The 24132-nt window shown below is 37.9% G+C and overlaps 1 protein-coding gene across 1 annotated transcript in view; it reads left to right on the forward strand.

The window, feature by feature from the left end:
• The window catches only part of CSMD1 (CUB and Sushi multiple domains 1), a 1149005-nt gene that overhangs the window by 914927 nt on the left and 209946 nt on the right, over window positions 1-24132 (forward strand). The window contains exons 23-24 of the mRNA XM_065681530.1: window positions 2661-2817; window positions 22349-22540. Coding sequence (XP_065537602.1) covers window positions 2661-2817; window positions 22349-22540 — 349 coding nt within the window. The remainder of the gene's footprint in view (window positions 1-2660; window positions 2818-22348; window positions 22541-24132) is intronic.

The following is a 24132-nucleotide window of genomic DNA, read 5'->3' on the forward strand; positions in this document are numbered from 1 at the left end:
GTCATATTTCTGCCATGAGATAGACATTAAGTATGTGTTAGTGCTTACACAAATCTTAAATACAATTGATTGGGGCTTCTGATAGTTTATTTGTGTGCCTTGACAAAAGACAGTCTTTGCCTTACTAATAAGGACAGAATGCATTGTTCTGTCAATGGCTAGCATGATATTTTTAAAAAGTTTCTCCTAGGGAAGGTAATTATTTAAATGCGTGTGTGTTTATTAAACTAAATTTATGCTTTTATATTAAAAAATCTTTATGCACATTGTTTTTATTATTTTATTTGTTAATGTCAGTGCTCAAGATGAATGAGATGCTTTCAGGACATTCACCTACGTTGATGGTGTATACTGATGTATTTTCTCCACTGAGGAAATAGCTCTGCTTTTAACTGTAGGTCATCATCCATAAGTGTAGCTGCAGTTGTCTGTCCTCTCAAAAGATGCCTTTCTAAATTTCATTAATGGATTTTACTGGACATTCAAATAGGAAGAAGTGTCTGTGACCCAAATGTAGATTGTTAAATGGATCAATGCCTGCTTCTGGCTGAAATCAGTATAAATTCTCACTGTACCACAAGGTCTGAGAATGGAGAGATGAAGATCCAGAGTTTAATATATTTGTTGTAATTGTTGCCTTTGCTACAATTGACTGTATTTCTACAGTCACTAAAAGACTAAATGTCTACAGTCTCCATATACATCTGAGATCAGGGTAAATTGTCTTTTACTTCATATTAGAAACTAGCTGTTCAGATTCAGCTGTACAGAATTGATGGATAAGGGTAAAGCAGTTGATGTCATCTACCTGGACTTGTGCAAAGCGTTTGACACTGTCCCACACAACATCCTTCTCTCTAAATTGGAGAGATATCAATTTGATGGATGGACCACTCGGTGGATAAAGAACTGGCTGGATGGCCGCACACAAAGAGTTGTGGTCAATGGCTCAATGTCCGGCTGGAGACCAGTAACGGGTGGTGTCCCTCAGGGATCGGTGTTGGGACCGGTCTTGTTTAACATCTTCGTCGCTGGCATGGACAGTGGGATTGAGTGTGCCCTCAGCAAGTCTGCCGATGACACCAAGCTGTGTGGTCTGGTTGACATGCTGGAGGGAAGGGATGCCATCCAGAGGGACCTTGACACGCTTGTAAGGTGGGCCGATGCCAACCTTATGAAGTTCAGCCACGACAAGTGCAAGGTCCTACACCTGGGTCGGAGCAAACCCAGGCACAGCTACAGACTGGGCAAAGAAGAGATTCAGAGCAGCCCTGCGGAGAAGGACTTGGGGGTGCTGGTTGATGAGAAAATAAACATGAGGCGAGGATGATCAGGGGACTGGAGCACCTCCCATATGAAGACAGGCTGAGGAAGTTGGGGCTGTTCAGCCTGGAGAAGAGAAGGCTGCGTGGGGACCTAATAGCAGCCTTCCAGTATCTGAAAGGGGCCTATAGCGATGCTGGGGAGGGACTCTTTGTCAGGGACTGTAGTGACAGGACAAGGGGTAATGGGTTAAAACTTAAACAGGGGAAGTTTAGGTTGGATATAAGGAGGAAATTCTTTCCTGTGAGGGTGGTGAGACACTGGAATCTGTTGCCCTGGGAGGTTGTGAGTGCTCCATCCCTGGCGGTGTTCAAGGCCAGGTTGGATGAAGCCTTGTGTGGGATGGTTTAGTTTGAGGTGTCCCTGCCCATGGCAGGGGGGGTGGAACTAGATGATCTTGAGGTCCTTTCCAACCCTAACTATTCTATGATTCTATTCTATGATTCTTTACATGCTTTTGAATAAGCATCTGCATGATGTATAGTACGTGTTTTGGAAGTATGAAACACACTTCATATTTGCCTATTTTTTTCATGAGAAATTAGAGGTGAATTATTTAATTTAAAGGAGAAATTGGCTTTAAAAAAAATTAATCTTGAGAGGGAAAAAAAAAAAAAGCCCACAGAAGACTGTTAGGCAGTTAGGGCTTTCATGATTTTTCAATAACCAAAGTAAGTTTTCACACTTAGCCTTCTCTTTGTACTTGTCCTGTATTGGTGAACAATCAAAAAGGTCATTCATTCCAGGATCTGGAAAACTGCAGAGGTTAATATTGTTGATTTTGTTTTCCATTCAAAGATTTCAATAAAGTAACATGGTAAATAAGAATATATCTACACTTAGTTTGGAAATAGACACATACTTTTTTGAAGATCTATCTTCTTTGTTATAACCTGTAGTAAGCTAAAAATTACTGCAGGCTCAGAGTCTGAAATAAAAGGTCTTGCCTCACTTCTGCTGTTGATATTTCCAGACAGGAGAGAACAGAGTAAAGGTAAACCCTTACAGCCTTCCTTCAGTGGTGATTTCAGAAATTGTGTATGTGTTAGCCTTTGCAAATAATCACGGAAAGTAATCTGTGTATAAGTATTAATTTCATTCAAGATAAGCTTACAAAACTGAAAAGGATAAAAGACTGTAAAGCACCTTAAGAGTGACAGAATATTTTACATTTCACTGAACTGCATAACCAAGTGGCATGTACCTCACAAAAGGGAAATATTAACTTTTTTTGAGAAACAGTTGGCAATACATAGTTAACTTATTGTCTGAACTAATGTTTTTTCATATATTTAGATTTGATTTGCAGTTTTATACTATTACTTTGTTTCCTCAAGGTATATGATGGAAAAGACAGTTCTTCACGCTCTCTGGGAGTCTTCACCAAAAATGACATGATGGGAGTTATCCTTAATAGCACCTCTAACCATTTGTGGATAGAGTTTAACACCAATGGATCTGATACTGACCAAGGATTTCAGCTCACTTACACAAGTAAGTAGCTCACAAATATGGTCTGACTCACTGCTTTGTGGGGGAATATATATTACTTAGTTGCAGTAATTTCTCATGGAATGTTGAAGATAATGTACTCCTTGGAGGGGAGGGGAGTATAACACTAGGGATAGCTAGTTTATTTCCAACATGCATAAAGAGATGTTTTGTCGAGGTTTCAAGGAATCTCCAAGTTCCCTTTGCCTTCATTTTTATTGCCTTTTATATCAGTTTCCATAAGCTCCCGTTGAATCCTTCAGAGCAGAGCACCATACCATACTGTGGCACAGAAATGAAATCATAGCTTTTTCTAGTACATCTGCTGGTTTCCCTTTGGATTGGAGCCAGCTGTGGAATATGCAGAAATTGTTCACTTGCCCTTATGTGTTTCTGTTGTGCCTGGTAAATTTGAAATTTTGTCATCCTACCTTTAGCTTTTTTTTTTTTTCTTAGAGAAGCATAAAAGAAGGGAAGGTTTTTCTGCCTAGATAAAAATCTATTGAAGTGATTCATGTATTCATTTTTTAAAATCTAGATATTGTATATGCTTTCATTTTGCTACAGAATCCAGAAAGAACCACTAGGTGAATCTACTCTGATTTGCCAGTAGAGACTGTAGATTGTTTTTCCTTTGAAAAAAGGAACAAAACATCTATTTTTTAAATAATCTTATTTTAAAGGCACTGATTTCAAGGGACTTAAATCAGTCCCTTTCAAAACCTGCAACAGAGATAATTTCCACCTACCATTTAGAGGTAGGATTTTATGTAAAGATAGAATTAGGTGTGATTTCTGCATCCAATAGTTTAGTTTTGTTATACTTTAGTTTGCAATTCTAGTAAGATTTGCTCTCCCAAATTTTTCTGTGTAAGTTAATATATGATAATTCAAGTGTTGAGATTTTTTTTCTTGGCTGTTTGATTAGTTTTGAATATATTTTCTATTCTTCCAAGTATTTTCACACTTTCTGAAGTGTATAGACAGTCTTCTAACAGTATCTTAATAATACTGTGTACAGATGCGAAACTCACTTTCTTATTTCTTCGTAACATTTTACTCACGTGAGACAATCCCCATTTGTAAATATCATGTAATCCCTCACTTTGCACATGTGTTTTCAGGAAGCCGAATTAAAAATAATACATTTTAAGATGGTGTTTTCTATCACCTGTAAAAAGATAACATACTCTGTGTAATTTCCAAACACTTCAGGTTGGGACTTTTCACTATTTATAAATTTATTCAAGGAGAAGATGCATTCTTTTGGGATGTTTTGAAAATCCGTTGCAGTGCTGACTCCCTTAATTTTCTGGAGGAGTCCAATCCAAGCAATATTTTATAGATTAAATATAGTAGAAATTTATACTCTTGACTGGAGATTTTTGGTGCAGTTCCAGTGCAGTTTCTAAACAAATGCTTCCATTTTGCACTTGGTAAATAAATCAAACATAATATCAATCAAAGGATCATAAAGTACTTTGGGTTGAAATGGACCTTAAAGATTTGTCTTCTTCCAACCCTCCTCCCATGGGCAGGGACACTTTCTACCAGACCAGGTTGCTCAAAGCCCCGTCCAACCTGGGCTTGAACACTTCCAGGGGTGGGGCAGCCACAGCTTCTCTGGTTAACCTTTTCCAGTGAAGAATTCCTTATAGCTAATCTAAATCTACCCTCTTTAAAGTTATTTCCTCTTGTCCTATCACTGCATACCCTTGTAAAAGAATAATTATCTGATTGGATTAATCAAGCTGCTGTTTACAGCTGGAAATAACTTCCCTGAAAGATTACTCTGCAGTTTGTTCAGTTTTAAGACCAAAATAGAATGCCAGATACTTTAAAATTGCTAAAACAAAGACAAAAATAAAAATAATTAAATTGTGCTTTCACTGTGGGAAATGAGATATAAGTATGCTGGTGTGGGAAAATCACTCGGGGTGAGGTGGGGGAGGAAATAGAGAAAACTGGGGCATAACTGAAGGTGTAGTATAGAAACTTTTTTAGGGCAAAATACAGTTGCCACTTTCAGGATGGTTGGCATGCATGGAATCTATTCCACCATGGTTCCCTAGGCAACAGACCCTGCTATCCTAGAGGAGCAATGGAAGGTGAAGCGTAGTGAACACACTGTGGCCAGGCTCTGTTGTACTCCCTGCAGGACTGGGAACTCAAGTACCATACAGCTGCTAAGCCATACAGCAGTGGTCAAATGGGAAATACAGGAGATGCTGTTGCTGAGCCAACAGCTGTGGCAAAATCACTTTCCTTAGGTGAACCTTGCTCATTATAATACACCTCCATCCTAAAGCTACCCACCTCCAAGTTATGACCACCCCTTACTGACCGTGCACTTTATATTTTCTATCGGCTATATCTTTAAATGAGAGGTGAAATTTACACCAATCAGTAATAAAAGAATTTATGACTATAGTCACTTAAGCTCAACCTGAGATTAAAGAAAAGTATAAAAGTGAATGAGAGAGGGGAGGAGATAGGGAAGAGTCCATTGTAACTTCTGGGATCAGTCGATGGGCTGAACCTGTCTTCTCCCTCATAGTGGCTGCCTATTGCATAAGAACTTACATGCACTAAATAACTAACACTAGTTGTTATTAATGATTATTGTCTGGTTGTGTATTGCTTCAAGCTTGTTTTTACTAACAGTACCTATCACTGGCAATCACGAATCTTAACTTGACATGATAATAATAATAGAGTGTAATCCCATAAACTGTTAGTCTTTCGTGGGTGCTAGCAATTGCCGTCAGTGGGTAACATAAAGTGAGAAGACCTGCTGAGGGGTCCCCCTTATGCTGTTGGCACGTTTCCCTGAACAAGTCAGTCTAATCACTCTCCAACCCAGCAGGACTGCTCAGTGAAGCGTCCCTGTAATGGAATGCTGACAGACTGGTCAGCCACAGGGGTCTCGGCTTTCCTGGGGTGCTGATAAACAGACCAAACACTAGGGGTTGAGAAAATCTCCTCCTTTCACATGACAGCTGGAGTGAATGAAATTGAGTAATTAATATCATAAGACTGTTAGAACTAGGAGAAGTGATGGTGTAATAAGTCTAGTGGTAAATCATTTCTGGTTATTCCCTATCTGGTTGCTGAGTTCTTGCTGCCCACAAGGGATACATCAACTGCCCTTAGTTGTTGGTCTTTGTAGGACTTTTCTTCCCATTAAAGGTATTGAAATTAAGATTAGTGCAGCTTTGACGTTTGAATTTTAGAGCTATTGCAATGCGATTAACTTAAAAATGTACTATTTCAGTTCTGTGCAGCTACCTTTTCATCTTTTGTAACATTGCATTCTGTGGATAAAGTTAAATTTACAAATACAACAGAAGAAGGTAATAATCCATAAGAACAAAGCTGTGGATAAAGAAATTTTTCTTTGTGTATTCAGAATCCGATTACTGACATAATAAACTAGAATTCTATAAACTCAGCATCTGAGTTTCCTGTATAAATTGCAGAAATAAGTATGTAAGCAGATATTAAAAGGAAATCTTTGAAAGATTCAAGTTCTAATGAAATCTGCTGTACAGGAAATTGCTTCAGAGTGAGAACAATGCTGAATGGAAGCTAGAAATTATAGTAATTTTATTATTTGATCTATAATTATGAGTAGTTTTCAAGGAAAAGGATTTAGGACAATGAGTAGAGGGTTTGTTTTTTTACTAGAAAGGCTCATGAGATCAATAGAGAGCTGCATGTAAAACTGGAAGTTTATATATACATGTTGTAGCCACAACTGACTTGTGACACTGGTTTTGTTGTTGAGAAAGTAACAGTTTTTCTTTCATAATTACAGTTTTACAATTTGGGGGATTTCCCTACTCCCCCACAGCCCCAGTCATCCAATGAAAACTTTTCTCTCTTGGAAACCTCTTGGCTTTTTTCTGGGAAGAGAAGATGTAGCCGTAGGCACTGTGCTTTGTGCTGTCATGTCAGTAATATTTAATGTTAAATTGACATTCAAATTAAAATGAAATCTTATTGATGCCACACAGTGACAGGCAGTAAGGCAAAACACAGCTGTCTAGTAAAAGTAACAGGCTGCAACTTTAAATAAGGAATACTGCAGTACAGCTTCTGAATAACAAATAGAATCCCTGCAGTGTCTAACCACTCCCCTATTGCACTCTTGACACAAGAGGAATTTTAACCATGACTGTTTGTACTCATCTTGTGGAGAGCTGAACTTACTCTTACTTGTGTCAGAAGTGCTTCCTTGCTACTGTTTAATCCTCCTTCCTTGAACAGTCTCACTTTTCTTTGTTATTGAAAAAGCAAAAACAGTCCCTCCACACTTCATCAGACATGTCATATACAAACGTTTTGTGATGCTCCGAGTACTGTGTGATAACTCCTCCATGGTCTGTATGGAGTTGTACAGATCGCAGAGTACTCAGCACTGTATTGTACTTCCACAATCATTGCTCTTAACTTCTCTGAAGATAACTTATACAGTAATTTTACTTGTGTCTCATTTGGTTCACATAGATGTCAATGCAAAAATAACTTTTCCACATTTTTTGTTTGCCAGTAGCTGTGTAGTTCTTTGCACTGGCAGTCGCCTCAGATAGCATGAAGTTGATCTCAGTCCTTATCCAGACATCCACTCTTTTAGGAGCAGATATCTAGCTCTCTGTGGCAATTTCATGGTTCCTCAGTCCTGTAGAGAATATAATAGAAGCAAAAGTTTCACTTACCTGCAGAATAACCCTTGGAGTCCATTGTAATGAGTAAGTGAAACAGTCCATCCAGGAGTACTGTTAGATAATGTCTGTAGGAATGTGCCTGGCTGCACTGGACACTCAGCAGAATGTTCTGCCTCACAGCAGACTCCTATGTGTTTCAGAAACAAGCAGATTTAACTTTCTGAAGACCTTTTACTTACCTATTCCTGATTTGCTGCTACAGGTTAAAAATTAAGTTTCCCTATGATGTGAAATTAGATGTTTTCCTGCACTTCTGTGCTAAGATGGAAATGATGGCTGGAAATATTCTCACTAAGGATTTGTTTTTCTGAGAGTGAATGTTACGTAGACTTAGGTCTTAATGTTAACTTGCACCAATTTTGAATCCATGACCGTTTCTTTACTGAAAGCAGAATTCTGCATGGCTATCATTTCTGCCAGAAGAGTGGGCAAGATTCAGGCCCTTGAGCTGTGCTCAGCTCATAGAACTTGCATGAAATTCTGTCAAGCGTTGCTGAAAGAAATGAAGTTTAGAATTCTACATGGATAGGTTTTGGGTTTTTTAAAAATATAGATTTAATATTTTAATTTGCATTTATTATCCTCTCTATCATGAATAGTTGGCAATTGTACAGTAGTCTTTGGTCTCCAGATACACTTTTCAGTTTTAAGAAAAGAAATTTTGAAAGACATTTCTCAGACAGGATACATTCATGTCTGGTTTGGCATTACACAGAATCACAGAATCCCAAGGGTTGGAAGGGACCTAAAAAGATCATCTAGTCCAACCCCCCTGCAAGAGCAGGGTAACCTACAGTACATCACACAGGAACTTGTCCAGGCGGGCCTTGAATATCTCCAGTGTAGGAGACTCCACAACCCCCCTGGGCAACCTGTTCCAGTGCTCTGTCACTCTTACAGTAAAGAAGTTCTTCCTGATGTTAACGTGGAACTTCCTATGTTCCAGTTTACACCCATTGCCCCTTGTCCTATCACTGGATATCACTGAAAAAAGCCTAGCTCCATCATCCTGACACCTACCCTTCACATATTTGTAAACATTGATGAGGTCACCCCTCAGTCTCCTCTTTTGCAAGCTAAAGAGACCCAGCTCCCTCAGCCTCTCCTCATAAGGGAGATATTCCACTCCCTTAATCATCTTTGTGGCTCTGCGCTGGACTCCTTCAAGCAATTCCCTGTCCTTCTTGAACAGAGGGGCCCAGAACTGGACGCAATATTCCAGATGCGGCCTCACCAAGGCTGAGTAGAGGGGGAGGAGAACCTCTCTTGACCTACTAACCACTCCCTTTCTAATGCACCCTAAGATGCCATTTGCCTTCTTGGCCACAAGAGCACATTGCTGGCTCATGGTCATCCTCCTATCCACCAGGACCCCCAGGTCCCTTTCCCCTTCACTACTTTCCAGCAGGTCAACCCCCAACCTGTACTGGTACATGGGGTTGTTCTTCCCCAGATGCAAGACTCTACACTTGCCCTTGTTAAATTTCATCAAGTTTCTCCCCGCCCAACTCTCCAGCCTGTCCAGGTCTCGCTGAATGGCAGCACAGTCCTCTGGTGTGTCAGCCACTCCTCCCAGTTTTGTGTCATCAGCAAACTTGCTGATGGTGCACTCAGTTCCCTCATCCAGGTCATTGATGAAAATATTAAACAGCACCGGTCCCAGCACCGACCCCTGGGGAACTCCACTAGTCACAGACCTCCAGCTAGATTCTGCGCCATTGACCACAACTCTCTGCCTTCTTCCTTTCAACCAGTTCTCGATCCACCTCACTACTTGATCGTCAAGCCCACACTTCCTTAGCTTATCTATGAGGATGCTGTGGGAGACAGTATCATATGCCTTACTGAAATCAAGAAAAACTACATCTACCGCTCTACCATCATCCCTCCACCTAGTCACTTCCTCATAGAAGGCTATAAGGTTGGTCATACATGACTTCCCCCTCATAAAACCATGTTGGCTGTTCTTAATGACCCCCTCATCCTTGATATGCCTAGTGATGGAGTCAAGAATAAGTTGTTCCATCATCTTTCCAGGGATGGAGGTAAGGCTGACCGGTCTATAATTACCCGGGTCCTCCTTCTTGCCCTTCTTATAGATTGGTGTGACCTTTGCCATCCGCCAATCCTCAGGCACCTCGCCCGTTTCCCACGACTTACCAAAGATGATGGAGAGTGGCCTAGCAATGACCTCCGCCAGCTCCCTCAGCACCCGTGGGTGCATTCCATCCGGACCCATCGATTTACAGATGTCCAGTTTGCATAGCTGATCCCTAACCCAATCCTCATCTACCAAAGCAAACTTCTCCTTTGTCCTGACTCCTTCTGGGGCTATAGAAATCCGGGGCCCTCGGGGAGAGTCTGCAGGAGTAAAGACAGAGGCAAAGAAGGCATTCAGCACCTCTGCCTTCTTTATATCCTCTGTCTCCAGGGTACCCACTTCGTTCAGCAGTGGGCCTATACTGCCTCTTGTTTTAGTTTTATTTGCTATGTATTTGAAGAAGCCCTTTCTATTGTCTTTAACCCGACTAGCAAGATTGAGTTCCAAGGAGGCCTTAGCTGTCCTAATTGCCTCCCTACATCCTCTAACAACTGTCCTATATTCCTCCCAAGCGGCCAGCCCCTCCTTCCATAATCCATAGATTCTCCTTTTCCACTTGAGTTTGCCCAGCAGCTCCTTGTTTAACCACGCCGGTCTCCTAGATCCCTTACTTGACTTCCTACTCATTGGGACGCTCCGATCCTGAGCTTGGAAGAAGCGGTCCTTGAATGCTAACCAACTATCTTGAGCCCCTTTACCGCCTAGTACACTTTCCCATGAGACTTCCCTTAGCAGTTGACTGAAGAGGCCAAAGTTGGCCCTTCGGAAATCCAGAACTGTGGCTTTGCTAGGTATTCTATTCCTCCCACACAGGATCCTAAACTCCACCATCTCATGGTCACTGCAGCCAAGGCTGCCATTGACCGTCACCACTTCGACCAAACCCTCCTTGTTGGCGAGTATTAAATCTAGCAGCGCTGCTCTCCTAGTTGGTACATCCACCATTTGCATTAAGAAATTATCATCAATGCACTCGAGGAACCTCCTAGACTGTGAATGACTGGCTGTGTGAGTCTTCCAGCAAATATCGGGGTAGTTAAAGTCCCCCACGACGACTAAGGCATGTAGTCGCGAGGCTACTTCCAGTTGCCTGTAGAAAGCCTCATCAACTCCTTCGTCCTGATCAGGAGGTCTGTAATAGACCCCCACAACTGTATCACCCGTGCCAGTCAGCCCCTTGATTCGTACCCACAGACATTCCACTTGCTCCTCATCCGACCCCGGACAGAACTCAATACATTCTAGTTGCTCTCTCACGTAAAGAGCAACTCCACCACCTCGCTTTGCTGACCTATCTTTCCTAAAAAGGACATAGCCATCCATGACCACATTCCAGTCATGTGAACTGTCCCACCATGTCTCTGTAATCGCCACTAGATCATAACCTTTAGCCCGCACACAGACTTCTAACTCCTCCTGTTTATTCCCCATGCTGCGTGCATTGGTGTACAGGCATTTCAGGGAGCCAGTCCTAGTACCCTTTTTCCCCTGCGGGACAGGGTCTAAAGAGCTATCCTTTCCCACAAGTGAAACAAGAGATTGATAGTCCTCCTTAGCCCGCCATCCTTCAATCCCTAGCATGTTCCTCTTGGGCTTGTCCCCAACAGGCCCAGTTAAATCCCCTCCCCCCTTTATAACTAGTTTAAAGCCCTGTCAATAAGCCCTGCTAACTCCTGCCCCAAAACCCTTTTTTTTCTCTGGGACTGGTGTATCCCGCCTGTCACTCAGAGTATTCTGTTATTGTATTCTGTTATTGCTAAAGTCTTAGTTCTAATTTTCCATTTAAGTTCTGTGTTATAAACATTCTCTACCCCTACATGTTTCAAGGGATAGTGAAAATTAGTGCATGGAAGAGCGTGAATGTGAATTAGCGTCATCTAAATTTATATAAATAGTTTAAACCTGGAAATTAATTAAAGAGAATCCTGAACTGAAAATTAATTTTGTTCATATCCTATTCTAAAGTAATTGAAAATGTTATGTCAGTGAAAACAATGTTCTGAAACTGCAAACTCAGTCAATTATTCCAGCACACAAACAGACTCAAATTCAGAAAAACAGCTGCTTTGCCTTAGGCTGTACAGTGTCAGTTGAGCAGAACAATCCAGTAATGAAAAGAAGCTCCTGCAATTTCCTTTCAGTAACTAATTGGTCTAAGAGATCTGCTGCAAAGGGAACCTTCACACGCTGCAGTAAAAATGTAAGAGAAAATTTAATGAAAATAAGCAAAAGGCAAAAATCATTAATGAGTATGTATTAACCTATATGTATATATATTCACAGGTCATTTTAAGAGCAGTACAGTTATATGACTGACCCCTAATTAATGTAAATTGCATTCCATGTGATGCATAGGAAAAACTAGTCTAAAAAAAGTCAAATTTGCAAAATTGCAAAATAAAAGTTTTATAAATGCCACAAGTAAGGATTGTTTTATATTTTTAAAAACATCTAGTTCTATGGAGCCATTATAGACCTTGCAATTATATGTATGTAGTTTAATTTATGCAGTTTCAGCTGGGATTTGTTCCAAAAGTTTGCCCATTTTCTCTGCTTTTCACAAAAAGACTCCTGTTGGTTTGCAGCGAATCATTTCCTCCTTTTCCATGTTTTACACGAGTAGACAGTAGTGTTATTGACAATTTCTTTCCACTGCTGTAAGTATACGAAATTTCCCATGAGCAAAAAAAAATCCTGTCTCAAAGCTTAGGACACTTGAACAGAGCTGCCACTACCTTACTGTTCTTTATCCCTGGCCTTCTCATCTACTTTGGCCTCATGTTGGATGAAAACAGTTATTTCCAATTCAGGATTATTCGATCAACCCTATCTGTTTTGGGAAAGAGAACCTATTGCTAATAAGTATGAGACAAGGGCAACAATTGTCATTATTATCCAACCAGTTATCTTCCTCATAAGCAGTGTGTGGTGTACCTGCCCATGGCAGGGGGGTTGGAACTAGATGATCTTAAGGTCCTTTCCAACCCTAACTATTCTATGATTCTATGATTCTATATCAGGCAGATAACCTGCACTTAGAAAACCTAAGATGATGGACTAATCTTCTTTATAAGCTCCTTCTTGCTGCAGTTCAAATATAAGATCTTTTAAGTGCCTCATTGCTGATTTGCTAACAGTTAAATTTATGAAATTATAAACTATAATAATGTTATATAGGGTTTGTGCTTTTCTTAATGTTAGACATTTCAGGTCATTTGTGTATGCCCTTGAGATCAATGTTTGATCATAGCTTTCTCCTGATAGATTTTTTTTTCACTATTTGAAAAATGTTGAAATGTCATCTTTTAAAGCTTTCATATAAAATAAATTAGAAAACTATTTAACTGGTTTTAACTGTTTTTAAATGTTGAATTTACACAGACTTTATGAAAACATGAATTTTAAGTAAAAAAAAAACAAAAAAAAAACCAACACCATAATTCATTTGTAAGGATTTTAACAGTTCATATGTATTATAAGAGGGAATTGTTTACATTTCTACAGATCAAGCTTGTTGCGCTAGAATCTAGTAACTTTTAATAACTAAATATTAGCAATAAACAGAAAATTGATGACTGAAAAATCTGTTTCTAATTATTTAAAACTGTAAGAAGGCTGTCTAATCATTAGATTATTTCTTCAAAAGTGCATAATATTAAAATCACCTGCTAAGCTATGTGCATGTGATACATGAGCAGAATGCATGTAGAAAGCAGACTGTTCCGATGATGAAGATGAATACTGTAAACCTGTTTATTTCTATTCCTTCCCCTTCCATAAATTTTCTATGTGGAGAAAGTTGCTTAAGACAGAATGATGAAAGGTAGACAAGATTTATGTGTTTCTCATTATCAAAGCTGTTCACCACAGTGTATTTAGAACTTGGATTTCAAAAGTGCTGGGCATCAGTACCATTAGCCAGAATAATGGGTGCTGTGTTTAAGTTGTTTCCCTGTCAGCGTGTGAAAGCATGAGTGCAGCTGCAGACGGTGGGGATTTTTAGCTTTCAGTCCTGTCTGTGCCATACTGTTTTTTTATAAGCTTGTACGAGTCTTTTCCCATGTTTCAATCCATCCTTTATGTTCATGCTGACTCTCTTACTTAGAGTGAGTATTCTAGAAAAGACTGTGAGGCCATGAATACATTTGTAATCACTGAACCGTTTGGTAGGTGTTAAGCCAAAGTACCTTGCACTAAATAACACAAGAAAAAAGAAGTATGGTTTCATGGTACTGCTTTTTCTTTTCTTCCTGTCCCTTCCTTCCTCCTCTCTCTCCCCAACCCCCCCAAAAAATCATAGTGCTCATCTTGCAAGTACCCTACAGAGTATTTTTAAGTACTGACTGTAGCCATCCTTTCCTCACTGTTTCTAAAGGGGGCTTAGACAGGGAGCATTCCTGAAGATAATCTCTCTACACATTAAGTTAGGGTTCTTAAACTCACATGGAATCTCAGCTTTAACCCCTGCTTCTCTTATATTGAGTATAAATGATAATAATTCATTTGCTTGCTGATTGCAAAGGTTACTAGTATGGTTTCTATATATGCTCAGTAATCATCTTGATACAGGCACATGTATTTGCATACATATCTCTTGCAAGTATTGGTAGATACAATCCAAACTATTTCAGTAAAATAATCACATACAAAACCTCTCTTCTACTACCTGTTTCTATGTATTTATCCAGCTTCTTGATTTTATTTTTTTTTTCCTTTTGTATATGTAGATGTTAAAGCTGAAAAGGGGTTAAAGGAAATTATAGATAGGACATATGGACACAAAGAATCTGTTTTGAAGTTGGCAACCTTAAAACTGTAGTATACTTATTACAGAAGAAAATTACAGAAAATAGTTCTTTTTCATTTTATGCTCAAAAGACTTGCTACTGAAAATATGTACACATCACTATTTTACTTGTATTACATTTTCTTACATGTTGCTTATGTCAAGAAAAAATGCTGAAACTCCTATCAGGAAATATTGTGCATTGATTGACTTGTCTTACTGGTGTAGTCAAACATAAATTGGCAGTAGATTGTGAAGTTTTTGAGAAATTGAAAGTGTACTTCTCAATTTCTATAGGATACAAAGCAGAAGGTTATCATTACTTACTGTGAACTCATTCTGCTGTATGAGCATGTAGAAATATATGGGTTTATTTGAAAAATGTGTCTTCTTTGGTCTCTTTCAGATGATCTGTGTTAGAATGTAAAATATTCAATCACCAAGACATAAAAATATTTCAGCCTTCCTCAAGAAAACTTTACAGATCCTAGAGAAACATCTGGAGCTGATTTTGTCCCAGTGCACACAGTCTCTGCTCATTTGTCATCCTAGACTCTTTGAAAGTTCCTGCAAGTTTCTGATACTTCACTATATCCACATTATCCAAACACTTTTCTGTTTACAGAGTTTTCTGTCATTCTAATTAGGTAGAGATTTTGTAGTTTATGCATTTTCCAGTATATAATATAGACTTTTTTTTCTCTGCAACTGTAGGTTTCAATAGTACATAAATGGTTCTAAGACAGAATGAAAATGCCAGGAACTCTCATTTAGTATTTAATTGATTTAATTAAATCGATTATGTTACGGATGTTTAAGATGCAACAACTGCAGAATGAGTATTTGTTGACATTTACATGCATTTAGAAACACACTATAGACTCCAAACATTATCTCAAGTACCATTTCATGCTTTTAATTACTCTTTGGTAGTTCAAAAATAATTCTATGTAAAACATAGATTATATTTATGAGTCTAAATTATTTTAGATTTAAGTAACAGTAATGGAGTTCTTGATGTTTCCAATGTTTCTCACATTACCTTATTTTTTAATATTAAAATACCTGTTAATATTTCCATGTATGTACTGAAATAGGACTTATATATGCATATGCACTTCTTTTGGACTCATCCCAAAATATTTTACCACACCACTTTTAGAAGTTAAAGATACATTATATATATTTTATGGGTTCTGTCTTCCATGGCAAGTAAAATGAAAAGACAGCGTTACTTTTCGGCAGAGCAGGGCCCAGCCAGTCTGTACGTGCAGTACAGAAAGTAATACAATTATGAGAGACTATTAAACACTCATTGGAGTCCTAGGGGGTGTGCTTTTAATCCCTTAGAGCTAAATATATGAGCTACAAAATTTTTTTTTACATTCAGAATAATTAACCCCTCATGGCTTGTCTTGGAGCATTTTTATGGGGATTAGTGGTATTGTTTTAATAATATTTCCCCATCTGTAAAAAAACCAGTAATATTGATATAAAATTCTGAGTATAAATGTACTTGTCTAAGCTGAGATCATTGATAGTGTTGACCAATGTGCTGCGTATTATGTTTTCAGGGCCTGTTCTTTAGATTAGACATCTAAAGTTTTGCAAATACCCCAGCTCGTATTTCTTTTAAAATGTGTCTACAGTTTTGTCTGGTAGGCTGTCTAATTAGAGTTCATACTATGGGCTGCCAGAGTCCACAGAAGTTGCAACATATGCTTTCTTGAATTTATAAGAAGAAATTCCCTCTGTTGTTGTTATTTTATTATTTTTAATTATTACTATTTAATATTATTATTATTATTTTAGAGTTTGGTGGCTATGGTGTTCCTTTACTTGGTGGTTACAGTGTTCTGGGGTCATATCTGAGGCCAAGGTTCCAGGATAATTAAAAATTAATCTATGCAGCATCAGAACACCCAGTGATGCAAATCTGATCTGAATCTGGCATGAACCCCTGACTGAATTCCTGTAAATTAACAAGAGTGTACAGAGGGAAACTTATGAACATTTTGTGATTTATGCCAATTTTATATAGGGCTTGGCATAAAGTTAGAATGGCATTGACAAACAATAATTAATCCAACATAAAGTTTGTAAATATAGTTAACCTGTCAAAACCTTGGACTAATTTGCACCGTGGGACCCCATTATTAAGGGCTGTGATGTTACATTTATTTTACTGTCAGTTCAACTATTTCCTCTCTTTTAAAACTGTTTTCTTCCGTCTCCATGGGTGAAGTTTTAATTGCCGTGGTATACTTTGTGGAAAGCATGGAGAAAGTTTACTAAACCAGAAAGAAAAGAAGGAAGGAATAAAGCACTGCAGCCCAGTTTCCTGGGTCTTTGTAGGGGACCTAAATTCTGGTCCCTAATAACCACGTGCTTATATGTTCTACTAAGACAGATGTAATGTTAACATGGCTTAGCATTCCTTTGTGTAGAAAGTAAAATTTGGATGAGTACTATAGCTTGCTTTGTTGCTTTTGTCCACTTCCTAGACCAGGAATTCATAACATTTTTATTCTCATACTCTTTTTAGAAATCTTAGTGTTGGACTCAAACTTAGAGTTTCCAAATATGAAGGTTAGAATAGGAACAAATACCTGATCTTTGGTAATGCATACCTTTTAGATGGTTGCTTTTTCATGTGTCTGGCTTTAGGAGAATGATTATTTCAAAATACCTTTTGAGTACTTCCAGAAATAGGAGTTAGAAATTACGCATTTGACATTACTTATTTTTCATATAGCCATTGTATGTTTAAATGAAGTGTAAATACATATAAAATATATATATATAGTAAATAAACTGTAATCTTTGTTTCAAAATAAGTGAAGAGAACATTTGCAGATATCTCACAGATTCTGTTAGAAGTACACTGTACCATATAAATCCATGAGAATTTCCCTCAGGGACACAGAATTATCACTTGCTTCTTCTACCTCCGTATTGAAGACAGGTTTTGGAGGGAGCAAACTTGAAGCTGAGCTGAAAGGTGTGGTCCACACAAGCACTTGGCACGCATACTCCACCCTCTAGTGGACACAAAAGCTACTTTAGTTGCAGATAGGACATCATGTCCTCAGCATCATTGTTTCTCTGCCCGGATTTGCTTCTGCTGTACTGCAGTACCTACTAGTGTAGAGAGAACCACAGTACCTATCATAATTAAATTGAGTTGAAAAAAGTTGGAATTAATAGTCTACATACATTATAGATATGTCAGTAATTTTTACTGTGACAACTGGTATTTTTACATTCTGGATTATTTCTATCAAATATGAGAGAACAAATCATGTTGGATAAATAATGTCAGGAGGTGACAGCCAATCACTGGGATGTATTCTGGTTGTTTTGGTTTTATTTTAACTGGCTTTTATCCATTCATTGTTCTGATAATCCTATAATGAAACTCAGGAATGAGATAATTGACAGCAATTTGCCAGTACAATAATCTTGCTCAGCAGTGAGAATATTGGCAGAGTTTCTCTGACTGCTGGTTCATTTCAATGTCAAGTATACTTGACTACTGTGGTTTTATGGAGCTCATGACCTTATTTCCCCACTGTGAAAGTTCACAGCTTCTGCTTTAACACTGAATTTCTGTTGCAACATTTCAGAAATGGGATTTCACAACAATATGGTCTTTTAAGACAAATTACACCAGATGCACAAGAGCATCAGGGAAAAAGGGAATAGAAAGTTGTATTTGTATTTTTTGTGTATGATACGAAGGGGAAAAAGTTGGATATGAAGAGCTGGGAAGGCAGCTGGCCTGCAAAGACTCAGGGCAAGATCCTGCTATATTTGCACACAATTAGCAACACCTACTTGCATGTGAAATACCCCAATTTTTAATATTCCTACTGGAAAACAGAGTTGGTCTTGCTGGTTGAAAAAAGTAGTGAATATGTGGCCACAAATTATGTAGTGTCATTCTTACATTTTTTGTAAAGTATTCAAAGTGGCATTTTTAAAATCTTGCATAAAAGCCAGCAAATAGTTTCTTGCATGTCTTTGCAGAGAATATTCTTATTTTTTCAGATTAAAAAATCAATAATACTCTTCATTTTGTCATACCGAGTGTTCGTACCTGACGATTTATTTTTTTTCTAGGCATAATATTGTGCAAGCAAACCTAAAACTTGTGACTACCACTGGACTTTTCCTGAATTAGCAAAAATTAGAAGAAATCAAAATCAGTATTAAATTTCCAATGTGTACCTAAATAGTCTAAACAAAACAGCAAATACTGAACGTTTTAAAATCTCAAGGTTATTTAAATTTAGAGTTTATATTTTTGCTTCCTGTTAAATATTTTTTTTCTGTATTGTGTTTGAAATAGGAAACGGAATTCTTATACCCAAGACAGTAATACGTTATATTGTCTACAATCAGTTTATCTAACACTTTACCCCAAATAAATATTTGATTAGGGTTTAAAATATACTGACATCTACTGATATTAATATTCCCGCAGAGCATTATTTCTTCATGAACATGTACCTACACAAAATTTTGTAACAAAAATCAGTATATTTTAACGTGGTTGCTATGTTATAGACATGCATGTATGTCTAACCATGTTAGTCAAAATAATGCCAAAGATTAGTAAATCATTTTACAGGTTGGTTATTTTAGACTTACACAAAACACTTTTTTTTTTTTTTTTAACTAAATGCCAGATCTCCATCTACCTTTTTAATTAATTTCTGTCTTCAGAAAAATTGTGTTTAAAATGAATTCTTTCTGTAAGATACTGAGTAAGTTATTTTCTTAATAAGCAATATCAAGATTTTTTATTAATTTCTTTTCTTTTTATCAGATTATATTTATTTCAATTATAGTATTCTAATGTAGTAGTAAAGTGAATTTCAACCTGTAATCTGTGGGGCCTCATGGATTTCTGTCATAGTCTGCAAATGCAATCATGAAAAACAAGTTTATATTCAACAAGATAGACTTTTATAGTAGTTTAGCTCACTTTGGAGAATTCATAGCAGTCTTCAAAGGAAAGAAGGTGAAAACCTCTATGTTAGTGGATACTTGAAGGTATATGTGACTTACAGTAATGATGTGAACTATTAATAACCTAAAGGAAAAAAAAAAGTCTTTTGTGCTACTCAGTGCTATTTCAAAGCAAGAACAGAGAAATTGTGGACAAGCTATAGTAGGCTTCTGTCAAACTTCTAATGCTTGTGGTAGGACCTGTTTAACTCTTCAAGTCAGTGAGGTTTCAGTAGTCCTTAGGGATTATTATTACAGATCAAGAGAAAATGGAATAGTGTATCTGTCATGTCTACTGTGGAAACAGATTGTAACAAGATAAACATACGGAAGGTGGTTTTGCACCATTCAGGAAGCCCTTATTCTGATGAATGAGAGCTAGTGCCTTTCACAGACACATTATCCTACAGAAGAAGCAGTAAAAAAAGAAATGAGATTCTCTGACATACATGCTTACACACTTCTGCAAAACTGAATGCTAAGTGGAATACATGAAATAATAGCAAGTCAGAACAATGATTTTCTCTCAGTCTTGTAATCTTCTGGAGTGAAGATGGTTATATAGCAGACTACAAGGGCTTGTTTGTCCATGTTCATGTTTCATTTCGCCCAAATTTATTTGTTGGTCTTGTAAAAGATGCTAGTGCTCCCTGGCAACCTTTTCTTCTTTATGTGGTGATATGTGGTATAGAATCAGTTTTTTTGTGGTAGCTTTCTGACTCTATATCACTGTTATGGAAAGTTTATCTTACCATAAACAGATTTGTCTGTCATTCGCATGATACTGCCAATGATAACCAAATGTTGCACCTGCTAATGGATGGGAAAGTATCCAAAAGCAGGTGGCAGGGAAATAGTGTTAGGCTGGCTCATGCCATCAAATCAGCATTAAAGTATCACACTCTCTATCAAACAACTTACATTTTTCAGTTTTAAAATAAATGTCTTTGTATGGTTAGTAGGAGATTAAAGTAATGACATATAGCTATTCCTTGTGAAGCTCAGCTCATCTGAATGACCTGATCATCTTGGCTCTTTTTGCAGTGAATGAAGATAAATAGATATTTTTTTAATTCCATAGTTCATCCAATCTATTTTCATAGATTAATCATACCCCATAAGGTACTATTAACTCTAAAAGACAACTGGTTTCATATAATTGATCCTGAGAGCTAGTTAAAATGAATGCTACCCCTTTTTTTTTGGAAACTGAGTGCGTTCGCTTGTTTCTTTTTTGGGTCAGCAAAGGGAAGTTGCAAGGTTGTGCAAATATTCACATGGAAACAATCTTTTACAAAAGAATAATGATAAATCCCTATAACAAATTTGTGTTGTGAGTGATTATCGATACTTCTGAAACATAGGTTACACAGTAGACTAAATGTCAGGGCATGAGTGTGAGCATGAGAAAGTGGTTGTCTAGATTGCTGAAATGTTAGGGTAAATGCTAGCGTGCTCCTAGCTTGGGCTGTCTAGCAGTCTCCCAAACAATCTCAGGTGTAACACAATAGATGGCGTGAGCTAAATTCCTTTGAAGTGGCTTGTAGATAGCCATGCTCTTTTGAAGGGTAATTGAAGTGCATTGCTGTAGTGAGAGCATTCTCATAGGTCTTGGGGATTGATCTTTTTTGAAGATACTAGCACAGATAGAGATGCTGTATCTATATGATGGAATAACAGTTTGTGTTCTTTTTCTTGGGGGGGGGGGGGGGGAGGGGGAGACACATTCCTTTTCCCTAAGTCTAGATGCTTCATATCCTGATGTCTGATTCTCCCCTAATTAGTGAAGGACCTCATAGAGTCATAGAATGGTTTGGGTTGGAAGGGACCTTAAAGATTCTCTAGTTCCAGACCCCTTGCCATGGGCCGGGACACCATCCACTAGACCAGGCTGCTCAAAGTCCCATCCAGCCTTGTAACCTGGCCTTGAACACTGCCAGGAATGGGACATCCACAAGTTCTCTGGGCAACCTCATGTAGAGAATGAGCTGAAAATAGCAAACTGAAGGGAAGACCAGCCACCTGATTCAGAACCAGTTAATGAAGCTGTTCAGTAAAATAAGGACAGCAAAATGGAATCCAGTTGTAGAGTCAGAATTACTTTCTTGGGATGGGAACATGACAGCAATAAAGGAAGAATCCACAAAGAAGAATCTGGACTTGAGAAAGATGAATTTGGAACCACTCTTTTTATTGCTCAAGAACTGGACCTCAAGCTGAAAGGAGTGCATATTTACATTTTAGCCATGTTATATGGAAAAAATGCAGAGAGGAAAGGGTAAAATATGGAAGGAATTTTAACTGGTCAGACTAGAACTGCTCTTTCCAAGGTGCAGAGGGGGTGCTGTTTACCCCATTCAGCATGTTAATAGGCTAAAAAGGGCAATGCTAATAGAAAATGAGTGTAGGAGTATTTCTTCATTTCAGCAGAGAAGAAACTGAAGCCATGCTATCTTGACACTAGGATGGATGAAATAATGTTTGCATTTTTCTTCCTGAGTTACCACATGGTCTGTTGAGTTCAATATGGAGATTAGATGAGGAAGTGAAGCTCACACTTAGTGGCAAATACAGGCTCAAGAGTTCCTTTCTCTGAATAAAAAAGAATGGAAGACTATAAGTTTTACAAATTAATAAATTGTTCCCTAATATCTTTTAGAATAGTGTAGATAATATGCTTTCTTCAATAAACTAATGCCATAATCAAGTATCTAATTAATAATTAGCACTCGGTGTTTCCATTTCTGATTTACCCAAATTATATGTAATTTATCTATGGTTACTGTGGATACATGTGATCTAAATGAATCATGGGAATATAATTTGCATCAAGATCAGATTCGTTGGCATTTTATTTGACATTTTATGTATCTGTGTCTTTTATTCTTCTCTTATTTCTGTTTTCAGGTTTTGACCTAGTGAAGTGTGAAGATCCTGGCATACCAAATTATGGCTACAAGATCCGAGATGAAGGACATTTTATAGACACTGTCATTTTATACAGCTGTAATCCTGGCTATACAATGCATGGTAGTAGCATTATGACCTGCTTAAGTGGAGATCGAAGAGTCTGGGACAAACCTTTGCCTACTTGCATAGGTAATATGGGTTGTGGCAATGAAAGATTTTGGTCTGGTGTTTCAAGAAAGAAAAACAACAAATAATCTCTCTTTCTATACTTCATGCTATGATAATGGTGTAAATATATTTTAAAGTAGCGATTTAATGTTGACATCCAAGTATAACTTATGTGAAACAGATGGCTGGCCATTAATGGCTACAAAATGCAAGAAACCCATCTTTCCACAGGGCAGCTTTGATGCAAGACTACTGCTTTGGTTCTGATGATATCCCGGATTGTTGAGTCTGATATGCTATTACAGGCAGTGGTATTCTCAAACAGTTCACAAGCTAAGCGAACCCCATGATAAAGCAACTTAAGATTTTTTAATTGGGTTTTTTTTTTTTAACCTTACCTGTTTTCATCAGAAACCACTGATTTCTAATTTTCATCCCACACCAGTGGATTGTTTAATGTGTGTGCTCTTGAGCCACTATGGGCATGATAGGATACCCCATCTGTCAGTCTTGAGGGACACCTTTTCTCTAAATATCACGTGTCTTCAAGTACCTAAAACTGTTTCATTACCAACCAACATAAATGTTACATAGAGAAGATCTAGGTGAGGAGCGTAAAATAACTGCACATCAATATAGCTACTGCCTATTGTACCTTTGCAAGGCAGTTTCTTTCCTCCAGTGTTTCTTTCCAGTCCAGCAATTAGCAGTGATTTTTTGTCACTGTCTTAGTTCAAGTTTCAGATGGAGTTCTCAGGAAGCCTTGGGAAAGTCTTTCTTTCTATGCAACTTCTGATGCTTAGTGTTTGTCTCTGCTGCCTGCTGTGGGCAGGACCACCAACTGCTTTCGGAACTTACTTGTAGGATACCTGCTTGTTGCCTCTCTCCCATATTGGGTGTTATATTCTCCATTCCAACAGCAGCTTCGTGCTGAACACATTCACAGATTTACAAAGGAGCAAGTTCCCTTCCTTTCAAAAGTTCAGCATACCCAGAGGGTAAATGCCAGCAAAACATCAGTGAACAGCATTTCTGCTGTCTTAGTAGAACTCGTGATTCCAGATTTATATCTCTTAAGTTTTCTCTTATATATCTTACAGGTCAAAACAACTCTTTCCAGTTTTGAATTAAGGACTTCTGTGGGCTCTTTAAACATTCAAGTCCTTAAACTCTTCAGCTAATTGGCTAGCTTCCTTTTCCTCTAAGTTTTCCCTTTTATAGAGAAAAGCTACAATTATTCTTAACTATGCCTATCTCCCCATTTAATTTAAATGAAGTCATTACTCTAAGGTCATTTCCTGTAATAATTTCTTGTGCCTATGTTCACTACAACATAAGTATTTGAACCACTTCTAAAATGCTTGTTGGTTTAAAGTCTGTTAGGTGAATAAATCCAGCCATCTACCTATTTAATTAGTATGATGATTTGTCATCTAATCTATATGTGGGATGCTCAAATCTCAACCATACAGTATTTAAGAAGAAATAAAAAATCATGTGTATTCCCGTCTGTCCTGGATGAAGATAGGGAATGCAGGATTAAGTGAATCTAAAGAAAAATCCCATGTTTGCTCCGGAAGAACATCTTCTGTAACACTTCTCCAACATATTTT

The sequence above is a fragment of the Lathamus discolor genome, chromosome 5, assembly GCF_037157495.1.
Source record: "Lathamus discolor isolate bLatDis1 chromosome 5, bLatDis1.hap1, whole genome shotgun sequence".
Taxonomy (NCBI): Eukaryota; Metazoa; Chordata; class Aves; order Psittaciformes; family Psittacidae; genus Lathamus; species Lathamus discolor.